This window comes from Oreochromis niloticus, linkage group LG3 (assembly GCF_001858045.2).
Source record: "Oreochromis niloticus isolate F11D_XX linkage group LG3, O_niloticus_UMD_NMBU, whole genome shotgun sequence".
NCBI lineage: Eukaryota > Metazoa > Chordata > Actinopteri > Cichliformes > Cichlidae > Oreochromis > Oreochromis niloticus.
The window spans coordinates 110063-124333 of NC_031967.2; the positions used below are offsets into that span (position 1 = coordinate 110063).

The 14271-nt window shown below is 44.8% G+C and overlaps 2 protein-coding genes across 12 annotated transcripts in view; one reads left to right on the plus strand and one right to left on the minus strand.

Moving 5' to 3' along the window:
* LOC100711980 (focadhesin) overlaps positions 1 to 851 on the plus strand; it is a 35028-nt gene extending 34177 nt beyond the window's left edge. For all 5 annotated transcript variants that reach the window (XM_019349288.2, XM_019349289.2, XM_019349294.2 and 2 more), the window contains one exon: positions 631 to 851. In XM_019349288.2, the coding sequence (XP_019204833.1) occupies positions 631 to 704 (74 nt within the window). In that variant the 3' untranslated portion in view covers positions 705 to 851. The remainder of the gene's footprint in view (positions 1 to 630) is intronic.
* On the minus strand, positions 538 to 6017 carry hacd4 (3-hydroxyacyl-CoA dehydratase 4). Of its 7 annotated transcripts, none has more exons than XM_025899946.1 (8): positions 5701 to 6017; positions 4880 to 5515; positions 4683 to 4789; positions 3839 to 3966; positions 3630 to 3739; positions 2360 to 2466; positions 1890 to 2021; positions 538 to 1015 (listed from the first exon to the last, which is right to left on the minus strand). In XM_025899946.1, the coding sequence occupies exons 2-8, from the start codon at positions 4963 to 4965 to the stop codon at positions 939 to 941; spliced, it is 747 nt and encodes a 248-aa protein (XP_025755731.1). In that variant the 5' UTR covers positions 4966 to 5515; positions 5701 to 6017; the 3' UTR covers positions 538 to 938. The 7 variants fall into 7 exon arrangements, with proteins under 7 accessions (XP_025755731.1, XP_025755730.1, XP_019204932.1 ...); XM_025899945.1 differs by having other exon boundaries at positions 4880 to 5229; positions 5313 to 6017; XM_019349387.2 differs by having other exon boundaries at positions 5420 to 5515; positions 5798 to 6016.
* Positions 6018 to 14271: the final 8254 nt, after the last annotated feature.

Consider the following 14271-nt stretch of genomic DNA (forward strand, 5'->3'; position numbering starts at 1 on the left):
GCGTGTTTCATGTAGTGGCAGATGGACTGGTTCTTACACAGCACTGTTCTTCTCTGAGCGGTTGATTCATCCACGCACGTCTTTCTGTGCTTACATCGCACTGCTGTGGATGCAAATGTGTGGATTTAGGTTAGAAGCCTGAATTTCAGCTCAGACACATGTAGTTTTTGCTGAAATATTTCCGTCAGTGATCACAGAGACAGAACAGTCCCCTCACCAACCAATCATCATGGCCTCCATGAACCTGGTGGTGTCTCCTCCACCCTCACCACGTCCCTCAGACAGGGTCGTTAGGACTGTTAGGCTTTCTCTCCACTGTTGCAGGTTATCTCACAATATCAGGTTACCATAGAGGGGGACTGTAGTGATTCAGCTCTATATAAATAAATGATGATTTGGCCTAATGAGCTCCACAGGCCTCATCTGTGACAGTCTTTACATGAGAGCTGATGCACCATGTTTATTTGACACACAGCTGACACTCAGCTGACACACAGCTGACAGCACTGTTGTAAGAGAAGGTGTGCAAAGAGCAGGTGGTATTTGAAGAGAGGTTTACTCAAACATCAGTGTTCATACAGGCAGGATATGATGGAAAAATGATCTGATTTCTCCTGTGGTTCCTTTCAGCTGCTCTGTTGGGACTCAGGTCCTCTGCAGAGTTCAAGAAGAAAGCCGTGTGGACCAGAGCGTACGGCTGGTAGTCCAGAGGAGCCTCGGCATCCTGCTCAGGCTTTGCTGCTCGTACACAGAGACACACGGCTGCTGGTCTGAGCTGTCAGCATGTTTAATGTTAGACAGTAACTGTACTGTAGGAATCTGTGAGGTCAATAAAAGTGCAACACAAATCATTTTGGGTTCAGAACATCCTTTTCTCTCTTTACAGCAGATGGTTAAATTCGACTTCATCCGTAACTCCGGCGAGCTGTGACTTCATGTTACTTCCTCTTCCTGTTCCACTTCTCCAGGTGGTGGTGCCTCTCCTGCAGCAGCTGCCCCACTGTGAGCGAGGCTCCTGAAGAGAACGTTGGAAAAACCAAACAGTGTTTTACATCACAGTTACTGTGCAGTTACACTGTTACACTACAGTTACACTACAGTTACAGTTACACTACAGTTACACAGTAACTTCATTCATGACACAAATGTAACATCCCCACAAAGAAGATCCTCCTCAGTGTTGTCACCACAGACCTGGTCAGAAAGCTCGGACACCAACTATGATGATATGACAGTGAGGCCTGTAACCGTTCTTCATCATCCTAGTCTTCCTCAGGAAACTGTCACCCCTAGTTTTTCCCAACAGTAACAAATCAGGAGAACCTGAGAACGTTTTGGGTTCTTTTCCTTCAGTCTGTGTTCTAGTTCAGCTGAATTTAGCTCGTGTTACTGAAGCGACTGAGCTCTGTGTCTAACATCTTTTTGTCTTAGTTAAGGTTCTCATCTAAATGTGTTTGCTGTACAGCAGCCGGCATGTTTAACATACAAGGACGAGTGCCTGAGGACCACGAGAGTGACCTCATGTTAGAAAAACTAATAATGGTAACATATTTCTCAGTTCTGTAACGATTATGCAGTATCTCTGCAAAGTTGCAGTGGCCTCTGTTGCAAGGATGAAATGTAGAGTTTAATCCATCTTACAGCTTTTATTAAGTTTAATCCACATTATTACTCATGAAACTTTACTGGTATCACAGAGCTTTCAGTCATTTTAAGTATCATTTGTTCTGTATTTACATGAAGCAGCTAGTCAGACTGCAGTGATCATGAATGTAACGTACAGTTACGAGGAGCTTGGACTCAAACTATCGTGGATCTGTGCAGCCTGCTCCTGTGCAGCACGTCCATCAGGTGACTGTAATGTCACAAAGGGTTATTCTCCGTCTTACCAAGAGTGAGGACGGGCAGGTAGAGCGCCAGGACCACGGGGAGGTGGCTGTTTGGAGCTGTTGTTGAGTTGAGTGCACACGACTGGGAGGCCGTTTGCTCCACATAAGGCAGGGCCTGATAGATGGTGGCAGCTGACAGAGAAACAAAAAGGGGAACAAATGCTTCACTTGCTGTGCTTTGACTTCATTCACTATCACAGTGTTGGCTCTGGCCTGTGTGTCACTGATATACAGAACTTCTGCTTCCAGTCAGCACAAACCCTGCGTTACTCACTTCAGCTGGAATGTGCTCATTTCCTGGCTTCATATCATCAGCTCTGCTTGGCTAACCCATTTCCTGTTTGCTCCCAACACTTCCCTTACACAACACTGACCACATAATCAACTTCATAACGTTGAGAAGTCAGAGTACTTATGAGCTCAGGTTTCAGTTTGTTGGAATAAAAGATGGAAACGTGATGATTTCACACCTTCAACAATGACTGTGAGGATGTATAAGGGGATCCAGAGCGTGTAGCGGGTCCACAGCATGGCGATGGACGGCTCCTCCATGATACACAGCAGCTCGTGAGGATACCTGTCATCAAACCACAGGCACAGCTTATTGGACGAGAAACGATGTTTGCATTTGGAAGTCCAAATGTACTCAAATCATCATGTCGTATATCATAATTCATCTGCATATGGTCTAGTACGAATAAGGCAATAAGGATATTATTATCATTATTATTATTGTTATTAGAGACATTGTTGAAACTCTGTCTTCAGAACAGTCAGTCTGTCCACAACATTGGAACAAATGTGGATGTTTGCACTTCAAATATTTAGATGTGAGTGTGTGTGCACATTTGTAACCTGCTCCACCAACACTCATCCAACCTCCAGATATGCTTGGTTGCCCTGGTGTTTTAAATGTACTTAATGTTTCGATTATTATTAAATGAAATAAGTATATATGTTTTCTCCTTTCTTGTGTATGTGCAGTTATAACTTTATCAGTAACTACTGTTACTGTTCATGAATTACGGCCATTTTCACAGATTCTCAGCAGCCAAGGCCTGAAAGACCATATAAGACAACCACAGTACATGATCCAACACATTATCTGCCATGTATGACCATATGTTGTGGGAAAGTATGGCACATTTTGTCAGCCATGCATGCCCACACGGAGTGGCTGAGTCTGTTCCAACTACAGAAACCATCGTTTTTCTTCCCCGAGAGCCTTTTTAGCAGAGTGTCCCTTTCAGCAGCACTCTTTACCTTTCACACATCACCAAGTTAGTATTTTCCATCTAGCAGACAAATCAAACAGCAATGTATCAACATGTCACATGTTGGTTTCTTTTTCACAGAAATAACCAAAACCATTTCCATCTCCTCCTGATATCAGTGGATCCTACTCTGGAATGTAAACTGGCTGTTTAGGGGGAGGTTCCTGCACCCGCCCTGGGTATCTGTTTAGAGGGAATGTAAGACCGTCATGGTTTAACAAATGTGCATAGTATGACACATTAGCACAATAACTGCATTACTGCTGAGAGGTCAGGTCCAGGCAGTACTGTTCAACTGTAAGGACTAAAAGCTTCTTAAAGCTCTGCATCGTGTGTGCTTTTAAAACGACTTAACAAAGTAAAGTTGAAGTTTGATAAGCCGATCTGTTTGTGCATCACTGTAAACCTACGTCTACATTATTGGGTTCAAATGCAGCTGCATCCTTATAAACTCTGCAGTGCATACCGGAGGAGGTCCAGGACGTTCCAGAAGAAGAGCTGCACACACACCACCGGTTTACTCTGCAGCTCCTCCAGCATGATGATCATAATCAACAGAAGGTTCTTCTCCATAACCTGAGGAGCAGGAAGACACAGTGTGTCCGTGCATCAATCGAAAAGATAACAAAAACAATAATAATGAAAATCTCATTGAACTTTGAGCTGCGTACGCACTTGGATGAAGCGAGGAAGGAGTCGGGCTTTCTCGATGCCGTCTGCAATGTGGAAAAGCTCCAGAACGGAGAGCAGCTGGCAGAGACTCATCACAAAGCCCACAGAGTAAAAGGTGTCGGCCAAAGCATCTGCAGTCAGAAACAACAGGCCGTGTGCTGGATGCTCAGCTTAGTCCTTCTGACTTGGAAATATACTTCTGAGTCAACTTCTGAAGCATTTAGAGCGATGTCTGTGTTTACTGGAAACTTCATTCAGCAACAGCAAAGGAGCATTTACAGAGAAATACAGCACCGTGGTCCCTGTTTGTGTCCAACCTCAACCTCACGTAACGAATGAAGGCAAAGAAATGATACAACGTAAAAGACGTAAAGTCAGGAGCAAATACAGCCTTCACAGCAGAGACCCAGTTTAATATGAGCAAAGTGTGCATCCAGTGTGAGAGCGCTAACAGCCAGACTAGCAGGAGGCTGCTGCTCCTCTGGTCCATGAACTCCTCCTCTGATGGAGGTCTGCAACTCAAGTTTTCACGGGAGAATTTGGTGAAAGCAGATAATGTAATAAATTAGCTTAATGAGGCTTAATGAGATTTAAATGACGGCCTGATCAAACCGAGCCTGGAGTCTAAGCTGGGTGGTTTTTCTATATTGGTCCAAGAGTGAAACAAGGCGGCGTTGGTCCAAACGCTCTCTAAGATGCACCCATACAGCATCGGTCCATTGTTCAGGGTAGCATTGCCATTTTACTGTCTTTATTATTTATTTTGACCTGCACAGCTGCTCCACAGACCGTTTACTGAATCAGAGACTAATTCAGATTAAGTTTGAGACTGGTCATTTAAGCTTACCTTGGCCAAACATAAGAAACCTGGCGACAGTGTTAGCCAGTATCCACGTGTGGCCACAGAACTGGAACAGGTTATATGAGAAAATGTAGGCGAGTCTGAAGCTGAACCTGCAGAACAGGAATAAGGACACAGATTCATTACTCTACAGTTTACACAATGATGATGATGATGATAGACGTTTGGTTCCAGCAGCTCACGGTTTAGTTGCTAAACGTTGTGCTGAGACGGTGCACAGTGGCATGAATCCAGCCATCACTAGTGCAGCGTTGGTGCCTGTTGGCATGTTATCTGTGTGAGCTGCTGCACCAACCCCAGCGTGTTCTCTCAGGTCAGCAGACCTGATGCTTCCCTGCTCCAAACATGCAACACAAACTCAGGCGCTCAGCAGCTTCCACAGCTGTGGCTCCAACACTGTGGAAGTATTTCCCACTGCACGCGAGGCTCCCTCTCTACACTCTGACCGGCTGTCCTTCGATCCAGTGTTAATGCTGACTGTGATCTTCTTCTATTGTTCAGCCTCCACAGTTCTGTACTGTGGACCTCTGGCCTGTATTTGTATCACATGTTCAAATCTAAAAGTCTGTTACCTAAAAGGTGTTGTACATCCGTAATCAGATTACTTTTACTTACAGACCAGACTTCCATCCATCACTAGAGGAATTGTGAATGACGTCTGAATGAGTGAGTGTATGTAGCAGATGTGCCGATCCCTCCTCAGTTCCTCCGTGATCACTTACATTGTCCTCCTGAAGTCTCGTCTCCGTCCAGTTTGGACTCCTCCGAGTTCACAGTGTGAGGAAGATCATGTTCCCCTAACCGGACACTCCTCCTCCCTTCACAAGAAAAAGCAGAAAAAACACATTGCGGCCAATCCGCGTAGCTTCCTCACGCCAGCTGCAGCACTCATGACTTCCCCACAGTAACACAGTAACACAGGCTGTGGACCGTCCCGGGCAGCACTGACACGGACATGTAGAGACAGGCAAACGCACACATGGATACACAAGCGGTGACTCACTGAACTACACAACACACGAAGCCACACATTCCCATCATCCACAGTAGGAAGCTGTGGCTACCGTGGAGTACTCCGTGGAACAAACCGTGGAACAAACCGTGGCTTTTACTTCGTGAAGCTTCCGTTTTATTTTTAAACACCACCTGGGTTCATTTGCAACCTGCACAAATAAAGTGTACAGGTGTAACACACCGATTAGTGCCAGGAAATAAAACCAATAAAACACTAGAATGTAACTCAACAGAAGCTCAGCATCAACTCTTCGGATGTTCTTTCTCCAAAGTCGGGACAAACTTACACAAAGTAACTGCATCTGTTCTGAGGCTACGTCCACACGTACCCGGGTATTTTTGAAAACGGAGATTTTTCTATGCGTTTGCACCTTCCGTCCACACGTAAACGGCGTTTTCGGTCACTGAAAACGGAGATTTTTAAAAACGCCTGCCAGGGTGGATATTTCCGAAAACTCCGTTTTTGCATTTACGTGTGGACGAGAAAAACGGAGAAAACGCAGCGTCAAAGGTGTGCGCCTTTTTTGACGTCACACTGTGCGCCACGTTATTGTTTCGGTGAAATGAATTTCTACAATACTGTTACTGTTAATTGTACTCTCTGCAGTGTTTAAATGCTTACATATACACACACAGTTACTGTCCCTCCACACATAGGACTCGGTTCTGGTTCTATGCCCCATCTTTGTTTACTATTTCCTACCGAGGCTTCTAGACTTCTGATTGGCCAACATTTCTACATGGTTAGGAATATATCGCCACCTGTTGCGTTGGCATGTTCCTAGCAGCGTTTTCCTTCATTTCTGCGTTTACGTGTGGACGGGATTATTTTTTAAAACGAAAACGGAAAATCTCCGTTTTCAAAAATACCCGTGTACGTGTGGACGTAGCCTCAGACAGCGCTGCCATGGATCTCCTCTGTTTGCATCCACTGGTGACATCTTACGGCTGAGGCTGGTTACTGCGCAGACAGCTCCACTGCTTTCACACTGACAGAAACGCCCGTGAAGCTGGCTCCATCGTTCGGACTGTCCAGCTCACATTAGCTTTTATTCACCGAGCAGCTAGCATCAGCTGGAGCATCAGCTGGAGCATCAGCTGGAGCATCAGCTGGAGCATCAGCTAGCATCAGCTAGCATCAGCTGGAGCATCAGCTGGAGCATCAGCTAGCATCAGCTGGAGCATCAGCTGGAGCATCAGCTGGAGCATCAGCTAGCATCAGCTAGCATCAGCTGAAGCATCAGCTAGCATCAGCTGGAGCATCAGCTAGCATCAGCTGGAACATCAGCTGGAGCATCGGTTAGCATCAGCTGGAACATCAGCTGGAGCATCAGCTAGCATCAGCTGGAGCATCAGCTAGCATCAGCTGGAGCATCAGCTAGCATCAGCTGGAGCATCAGCTAGCATCAGCTAGCATCAGCTGGAGCATCAGCTAGCATCAGCTGGAGCATCAGCTGGAGCATCGGCTAGCATCAGCTGGAGCATCAGCTAGCATCAGCTAGCATCAGCTGGAGCATCAGCTAGCATCAGCTGGAGCATCAGCTAGCATCAGCTGGAGCATCAGCTAGCATCAGCTGGAGCATCAGCTGGAGCATCAGCTAGCATCAGCTGGAGCATCAGCTAGCATCAGCTGGAGCATCAGCTAGCATCAGCTGGAGCATCAGCTAGCATTAGCAGCTAAACCAGCTTCGGTGACCTGTCATCCTAACAGTCTCCTCGTACTAACCAGCCTGGTCAACGCGTGGTTTAGTTTAGAGACGGTGGAGTGAAAAAGTTGTTACTAACTCAACCAAAGATGATGGAGAGTGGACGGCAGCTCTTAGCACGTCCGGTGTTTTAACCAAAAGTGATTAAAAAGGCGAAATGACCACAAGCAGGCTCAGTCCTTAGACTGCAACCTGTGAGACTCAGTGACTGCCTGCCAAAAACTGATTTCCAATGTTTTTGTGTATTTTTTATGTGTAATATCTTTACGTATGTTGGTAAATAGACTTCGGTGAACAGCGTTTACAAAGGGGTTTTATATAGAATTAAAAAATTATCTGTTTTTCAAGTATCTTTACAACTCTGTGTTATTGTTCTTACATTATAACCAATCCGGAACTTTATCCCCACTTAAAAGATTTTTACAGAACTATTGTAATATTTGCTGCCATTTCTGCTCTTGGCCAACTTACTCTTACAAAAGACATATTTTTTTAACTGCATAAATAAAGGTTATATAAAAGTCACTGCCAAAAACTGATTGCAGCTTCTACCTTGTTACACGAATGTTGTTTGTGGCTCAAGATGACTTTATGTCATCCATGAGGGATGCATTTGACATATGTTTCACATATTATAGCCCAACAAGTTACTTATAGCAGTTTAAATACGAGCAATCACTTTTTGGCACAACAGCAGCAAAAGTACAGACATTCTGTACTCAAAGTACAAGTACAAATATTGCTGTTAAAAATAATACTCCAGTAAAAGTTACAGTACTGATTCAACTTATTTACTCGAGTAAAAAAAAGTAAAGTCTCTAAATGTGCTCAAAGTAAGGAAGTAAAGGAGGACGCTTCTGTTTTGTCCAAAGCTGACTGAACCCCGTGCTATATGAACATAATGATAGAATAATATCAGTAGAGGGCAACACAAACTTGAGTCTATTTTTGATTTAATTATACTCAGCTTGAGTCTGAAGAAAAAGGAAAATCAAATCAAATCTACTTGCTGTTGCCTCCGTTGTAGAGGGGACTTTGCCTGTAAACAGGAAGTGTGCACAGTCAGAGGTTAAAGTGGGTTCAGCAGGTGGGGAACCTAAGACTGGTTGTCACGGCTCAGTGTGGGAACTGAATCAAACTCACAATCATGTCTCCTGAGAGCTCCAGCAGCTGTTCTTAGTGTGCAGGCTGTGATCAGCTGACCTGCTGCTCTCTGTGGATGGACACACCTGGATTCAACCAGATGTGAGCAGATGTTTCATCCTCCACACTGACAGTACACAGTTTATATTCTCTTTATACTAGATGCTATACAGTTGGTATCAAGGTGGAATTCATCAGTGGATCTAAGCTCATCAGCTAAAATTCATATGACTCTCTGCTACATGTGATGTAAGCTAACTGTGACCATGAACCCACAGCCACTGTGCACCAGGCACACACTGTGCTTTACTTTAAATCCTCACAGTGCAGCAAACTAACCTGTTTAACCTGCACTAACATGCAACCTTTAAATATCACAGTTAGTCCAACTCTGTCTTGCAGCCGGTTTCACGACATATTGCCACATGTACACATCTAATATCTGTTTTAAAAACATGAGGACTTTATCAAATACCACTGAGCAGTCCTTCCAGTGACACTGAGAAAAGCTGCTGGGATGAAACGTCTGTGGCCGGGAGGCAAAAAGAGAAAAGACAAAGAGTGTAACTGACCAGGAGGCTCCATGTGTAACAACATCTGGATATGCGGCACAGAGGGGGGCTCAGAAGGAAACAACATCAGCAATATACTGATAACTTTATTAACAAGGAATTACCCAACAGAAACTCGGGCAAAAATAAGGGGAGTTCAATTCCAAACACCTCCTGCCAACCTACGTGTGTTTTTCTGACAGCAGTCTGGTAATGTACAGCAACGCAATGGAGCCAGTGCAGGATTTAAACAAACGGGGGATCCTGATTGATCAGAAGCAGGCGTCTCCAACTCCAGTCCACAGAGCTACTGTCCTGCAGCTTTTAGATGCAGCCCTGCTCCAACACAGCTGAATCACCTGTTCAGCATGCCATCAAGTTTGGCAAATGCCTGGTACCAAGCCAAGTGTGTTGGAACAAGGATGCATCTACAAGCTGCAGGACAGTTACTCTGGGCTGGAGTGGCTGGGCGGCTCCTCTGTGTGGGACACCGAGGAGCAGCTGCCAATGAGCGGGGAGATAATAATCAAAGAGCCAATTAATAAACATGCTGCCTCGGATTTATGACTATAGTTTCTCCTGACTTGTTGACATATTTGTGGTTAGTCCTCGACCTTTCTGGAAGTCATCACATGTCCTTGGTGTCTGCATGGACCGAGCTCTGCTTCTCAAAGGACAAAGAGCCACTGTCCTCTCTTCACACAAAGCCACCACATTCATAGGCGACAGGTTTTAACCCGAGTTAAAGTCTAAATGGACAAAATGCACAGAATAAACATCATCCTAAGTGCCTGCGACCTCTGACCCTGCTGTGCACACTGCTACCAGACCTAACTGGTTTCTCACCTGCCTCATAGTGCACAGGAAGTGCTAAACCAGTCTGAGTCTTTCTGGCCTCCTTTGATGGTAAAGTTCCTGTGAGGGAATGTGCCACGTGTAGCATGAAGGAGGGGTGGAGTTTGGGGATTTCAAAGAATCTGTTGGATTTAAACATTTGCAGAATTTGGACATTTTCTAAATATATTTGCGTTAATGTTCCCTCTGTTAACCTATTATCATCATATTTGAGTGACAGATTGAGCTTTGCTCATTTATTTAACCTTTAATTGGCATCTAATTTCCATTTCAGGGAGTGGGAGGAGCCTCTGGTGTGTGCCAGGTCATGATGGAGAGGGGCCCATAATGGCTTATTGTAAGGGGCCCCTGTTAAAGGGGTTTGGCTGGTGTAGAAGTGTTTTCTGTTTAGTTAGGCTTATCTTGAAATCATATTTCGGGCCAACCCTGCTGGAGCACAGTGTGAAGGAAAGAATAAACAGACTGTCAACCTTTTCAATCATGTATGTCCTCCTCCACCACACTGCCAGCCCTCGGTGGTTTTTCAGCTTGCATGAAGCGGGGGCTCTGGTGGGTTAGCTAGATTAAGCCCCTGTACTGAAATGATTCACCATTTCAAAATCGAGGTCTCTTACTGTGTGTCGTGACATTAGCCTCAATGTAAATGGTTTGCACAGCACAGCAGCACGGAGAAGCTCCACATAATGTTCTGTCAGAGACGCAGCCAAACAGCACAAAACATCAAAAACAGGTTTCACTCATCGTACAGTCATTACAAGGAGCGTGTGGCAGTTTCTAACAGAGTACATTATCAAGTGTCACTGGAAATGAGCGACAGAGAGGGGCGCTAACTTCCTCTCGTGGGATTAATGCTTATATAGCCCTGGATCAGGGTCGCCCTGCTATTCAGCAGGAAGCCACCCCCTATTGCACCAGTGAGCATCCAGGGTTTGGACACTGAAACGGTGAGGAGCACAAATACCTGGGTGTTCACCTCAATAACAAACTGGACTGGTCCACAAACACAAATGCACTTTACAAGAAGGGTCTAAGTCGTCTCCACCTGCTACGGTGGCTGAGATCCTGAACAGGACACTCCTGAGGACATTTTACGACACTGTGGTGGCGTCGGCTACTTTCTGTGCTGTGGTCTGCTGGAGTGGCAGAGAGGGACGGGGGGAGACTCAACAAGCTGGTCAGGAGGGCCAGCTCTGTCCTGGACTGTCCGCTGAAGGCCATCGAGCAGGCTGGGTGGAGAGGATGTTGTCTAAGCTAACATCCATCATGGACAACACCTCCCACCCCCTGCATGAGACTGAACACTGAGCAGCTCCTTCAGCAGTGGACTTTTACACCCACAGTGCAGGAAGGAGCTACCGCAGGTCATTCTTACAGCAGCTGTCAGACTCTGTAACACAGTTTGACACAGTGATCTTACTCACCAGCCTGTTTGTTCACTGTACATTTCATACATATCTCTGTACAATGTTACCTGTATGTACAGACTTCAGGTGCTTATGTTTATAGGACCACTTTGTGTCTTCCTTTTATTTTTATATTCCCTTTGCTACAAGAGCTGTGTAACACCCACATTTCTCACCATGGGATAATAAAGGTCTATTCTATTCTATTCTATTCTATTCAGGAAGTCTGCTTTGAAAAACTAAGAAGACGCCAGGAACAGAGGGAGTCCATGCTGAATTATTTTGTATGAAAAGTGTTGCTGTGTGTAAGTTTGTTCTACCTGTGGAAGAAAATGACATAAAGTGTTGAAACAAAGAGTGAGCCCATCCTCCAGCTCAGAGGAGATGAACGTATGGAGAACTATCTCTAAATCCTTTACAGACAGAACTGGCTTTATTCAGCAGTTTCCTTTCCCAACATTACTGATCAGAGGTTCAGCGCTCGATGTACTGTTCATACAGGCTTTATGGCAAAAAGTACAGGAAATAACACAGGTTGTATTGTTCTTGTCTTAAGAAAGCTGAGTGATTATTTAAACCAGTCAGTACGAATGTTATAAATGTGTTTAAATAACTAATGTCAGCAAACCTGCCCTTCTACACAACGCTGTTTCTGTCCACAGGTCGGGTGAAATTTCAGCGTGTCACACAGTATGGTGGCCTTTTTAAACTGTGGAGCTAATTACTGTAAGCCCAGTAGCACAAACACGTTATATTTAGCCAGCCTGCAGACTGCAAGTCCTCAGCAGATACAGTTACTTCTGCAGGACATATTACAGCAACATGTGGTCAGTCGTGCTGGGCCAAGCGGGTAATCCACCTCTGCATTTATTATACAGACCCTGCTGTAGTGTAAAGCATGTCTCCATAGCAGCAAACATGCATGCATGCATGGAAACACTGTAACATGCTGTCTTTATCTGAGGAGTTAAAATCTTGACTCTGTTCATCTGGACAGTCTGAGCTGACTGCAGGTTTCCAACCTTCTCAACAGGAACTCTGCACAATGACTGAAACCAGCAGCAGGCTGGGAGGTCAGTTTATGATCGTTAGTATGCAAACTGTCACAACCGCTGATCACTGCATGAGTCCCATCCACAGAGAGATGGGGAATGGCTCCAATCACAGCATGGTAATGCTGTACAACAATGCTGTATCCCTGTATTTGCAGGCACCACTCCTGGGGCCCGTGACAGTAAGAGGGTGACAGATGGACCCTGAGGCCCCGCCTCCATTCAGAGGTGTCTCAAACCAGCGTTCCTCGCTGTCTCCTCATTAAACAGTGGTCCCTCTACACTATAGCACACTACATTATAGTGTTTGTGCTGGGACCCACACTTATATAGACCCGTTTTTGGCACAGTATCATTTCTATTATTAACTCGTGGTTCCTTGGTGCTGCTCACTCACTCCCCCTACTGTCCACACACAGAGATGCACACACAGCCATGCTGGTTAAACTCGTGCCTCGCTGTATTCTGATTAAGCAGAATCATTACAACACTTAACATAAGGATGTGTTGGTGACACGTTTCTTTCACACAGACATCTGCTGCACATCTGCAGACACACAACATTCAGACAGAATCATTTTTCATTCAGCACATTAATGAAAATGATATTTTGATTATCTCTTTGATTAACAATACAGACGAGTTACTGTAAGCATCTAGATAAGCTCTGCTACAGCACTCGGCGTCATTTTAACCATGAGAGGCTGGACGTGTCTCAGATGCTGGAGGAACTTTAACCTGAGCCACCTTTCTCCACAGCCCCCTCTGCCTGTATTTAAAACCTTGTTGCTGAATGCCATCGATAAAATGAATCACAGAAGGTTTGTCTGATTTTTAGATCAGTGTATGAACTCTCCTTTTTAAATGTATTCCAACATCTCTGCACTACAAACATGCTAAACCAGTTAGCGTATGTTATCATCTCTGAGCCCGGTTCCTTATGTGTTCCTGTACCTGTTCAATGAAGGTGATTCTTACTCAGTTTTTAACCCGGAGTATATTAATAACATTGTGTGACATATCATATTTATTATAAAGTGTAACTTAAAGACATGCAGACGTCTACTTTGCTTTGTCAGTTGCGCGCTCAGTCCTGTTGCAAGACATCGTCCCAGCCCTGATAAAAGTCCCCCTGAACAGCTGAGATACACATCCACCCACATCCACCGAGTTACTCTGGTCTAATTCACTTTAATTTGCACGGCTGCAGTAAAAACCAGCTTTGTTCTCTGTCTGAACTCTCATGGAGTCTATTTAAGTAGTCTGGAGGAACAGTTTTTCATGCATCTTGAAGGACATTCAAAATCTGGATGTTGGCTCCCTTTTGTTCCAGTTGAGATGATTCCATACATCCCTTACACTAAACTGTCAGCCTGCAGTGTGAGAGCGAAGTGCTCTAATAGGGTGATATGGTACTACAAGGTCATTAAGATAAGATGGGGCCTGATTATTTAAGACCTTGTATGTGAGGAGCAGGATTTTGAATTCTGGATTTAACAGGAAGCCAAAACAGGAGAAATCTGCTCTCTCTTTCTAGTCCCTGTCAGGACTCTTGCTGCAGCATTTTGGATCAGCTGAAGGCTTTTCAGGGAGTTTTTAGGACATCCTGATAATAATGAATTACAGTTCAGCCAGTGTTAGTAATGAAATAAATTAATGTGCTGATGTCGGTGTTCAGCGGCTGAAAAGTGCATCAGCCCACTGGGAAATGCCAGAAATGCCAGATTACCAGTCAAGCCTGGATGGAGACGTAGCCAAACAAACATGGAGGCAGAGTAAACTGAAAGAAGTACACGAACAGAAACTACATCACAAATTTTTTAAAAAGAACATAAATAACAAAAGCTCTG

Excerpts from the sequence above, each read along its gene's own strand:
- hacd4 (XM_025899946.1), bottom strand. The coding sequence starts at position 4,965 with ATGCCAACAGGCACCAACGCTGCACTAGTGATGGCTGGATTCATGCCA. Across the intron at positions 3,967-4,682 it reads GTTTCTTATGTTTGGCCAAG|ATGCTTTGGCCGACACCTTT; the intron begins GTAAGCTTAAAT and ends TTCTGACTGCAG. Across the intron at positions 3,740-3,838 it reads TCCTTCCTCGCTTCATCCAA|GTTATGGAGAAGAACCTTCT; the intron begins GTGCGTACGCAG and ends CCTGCTCCTCAG.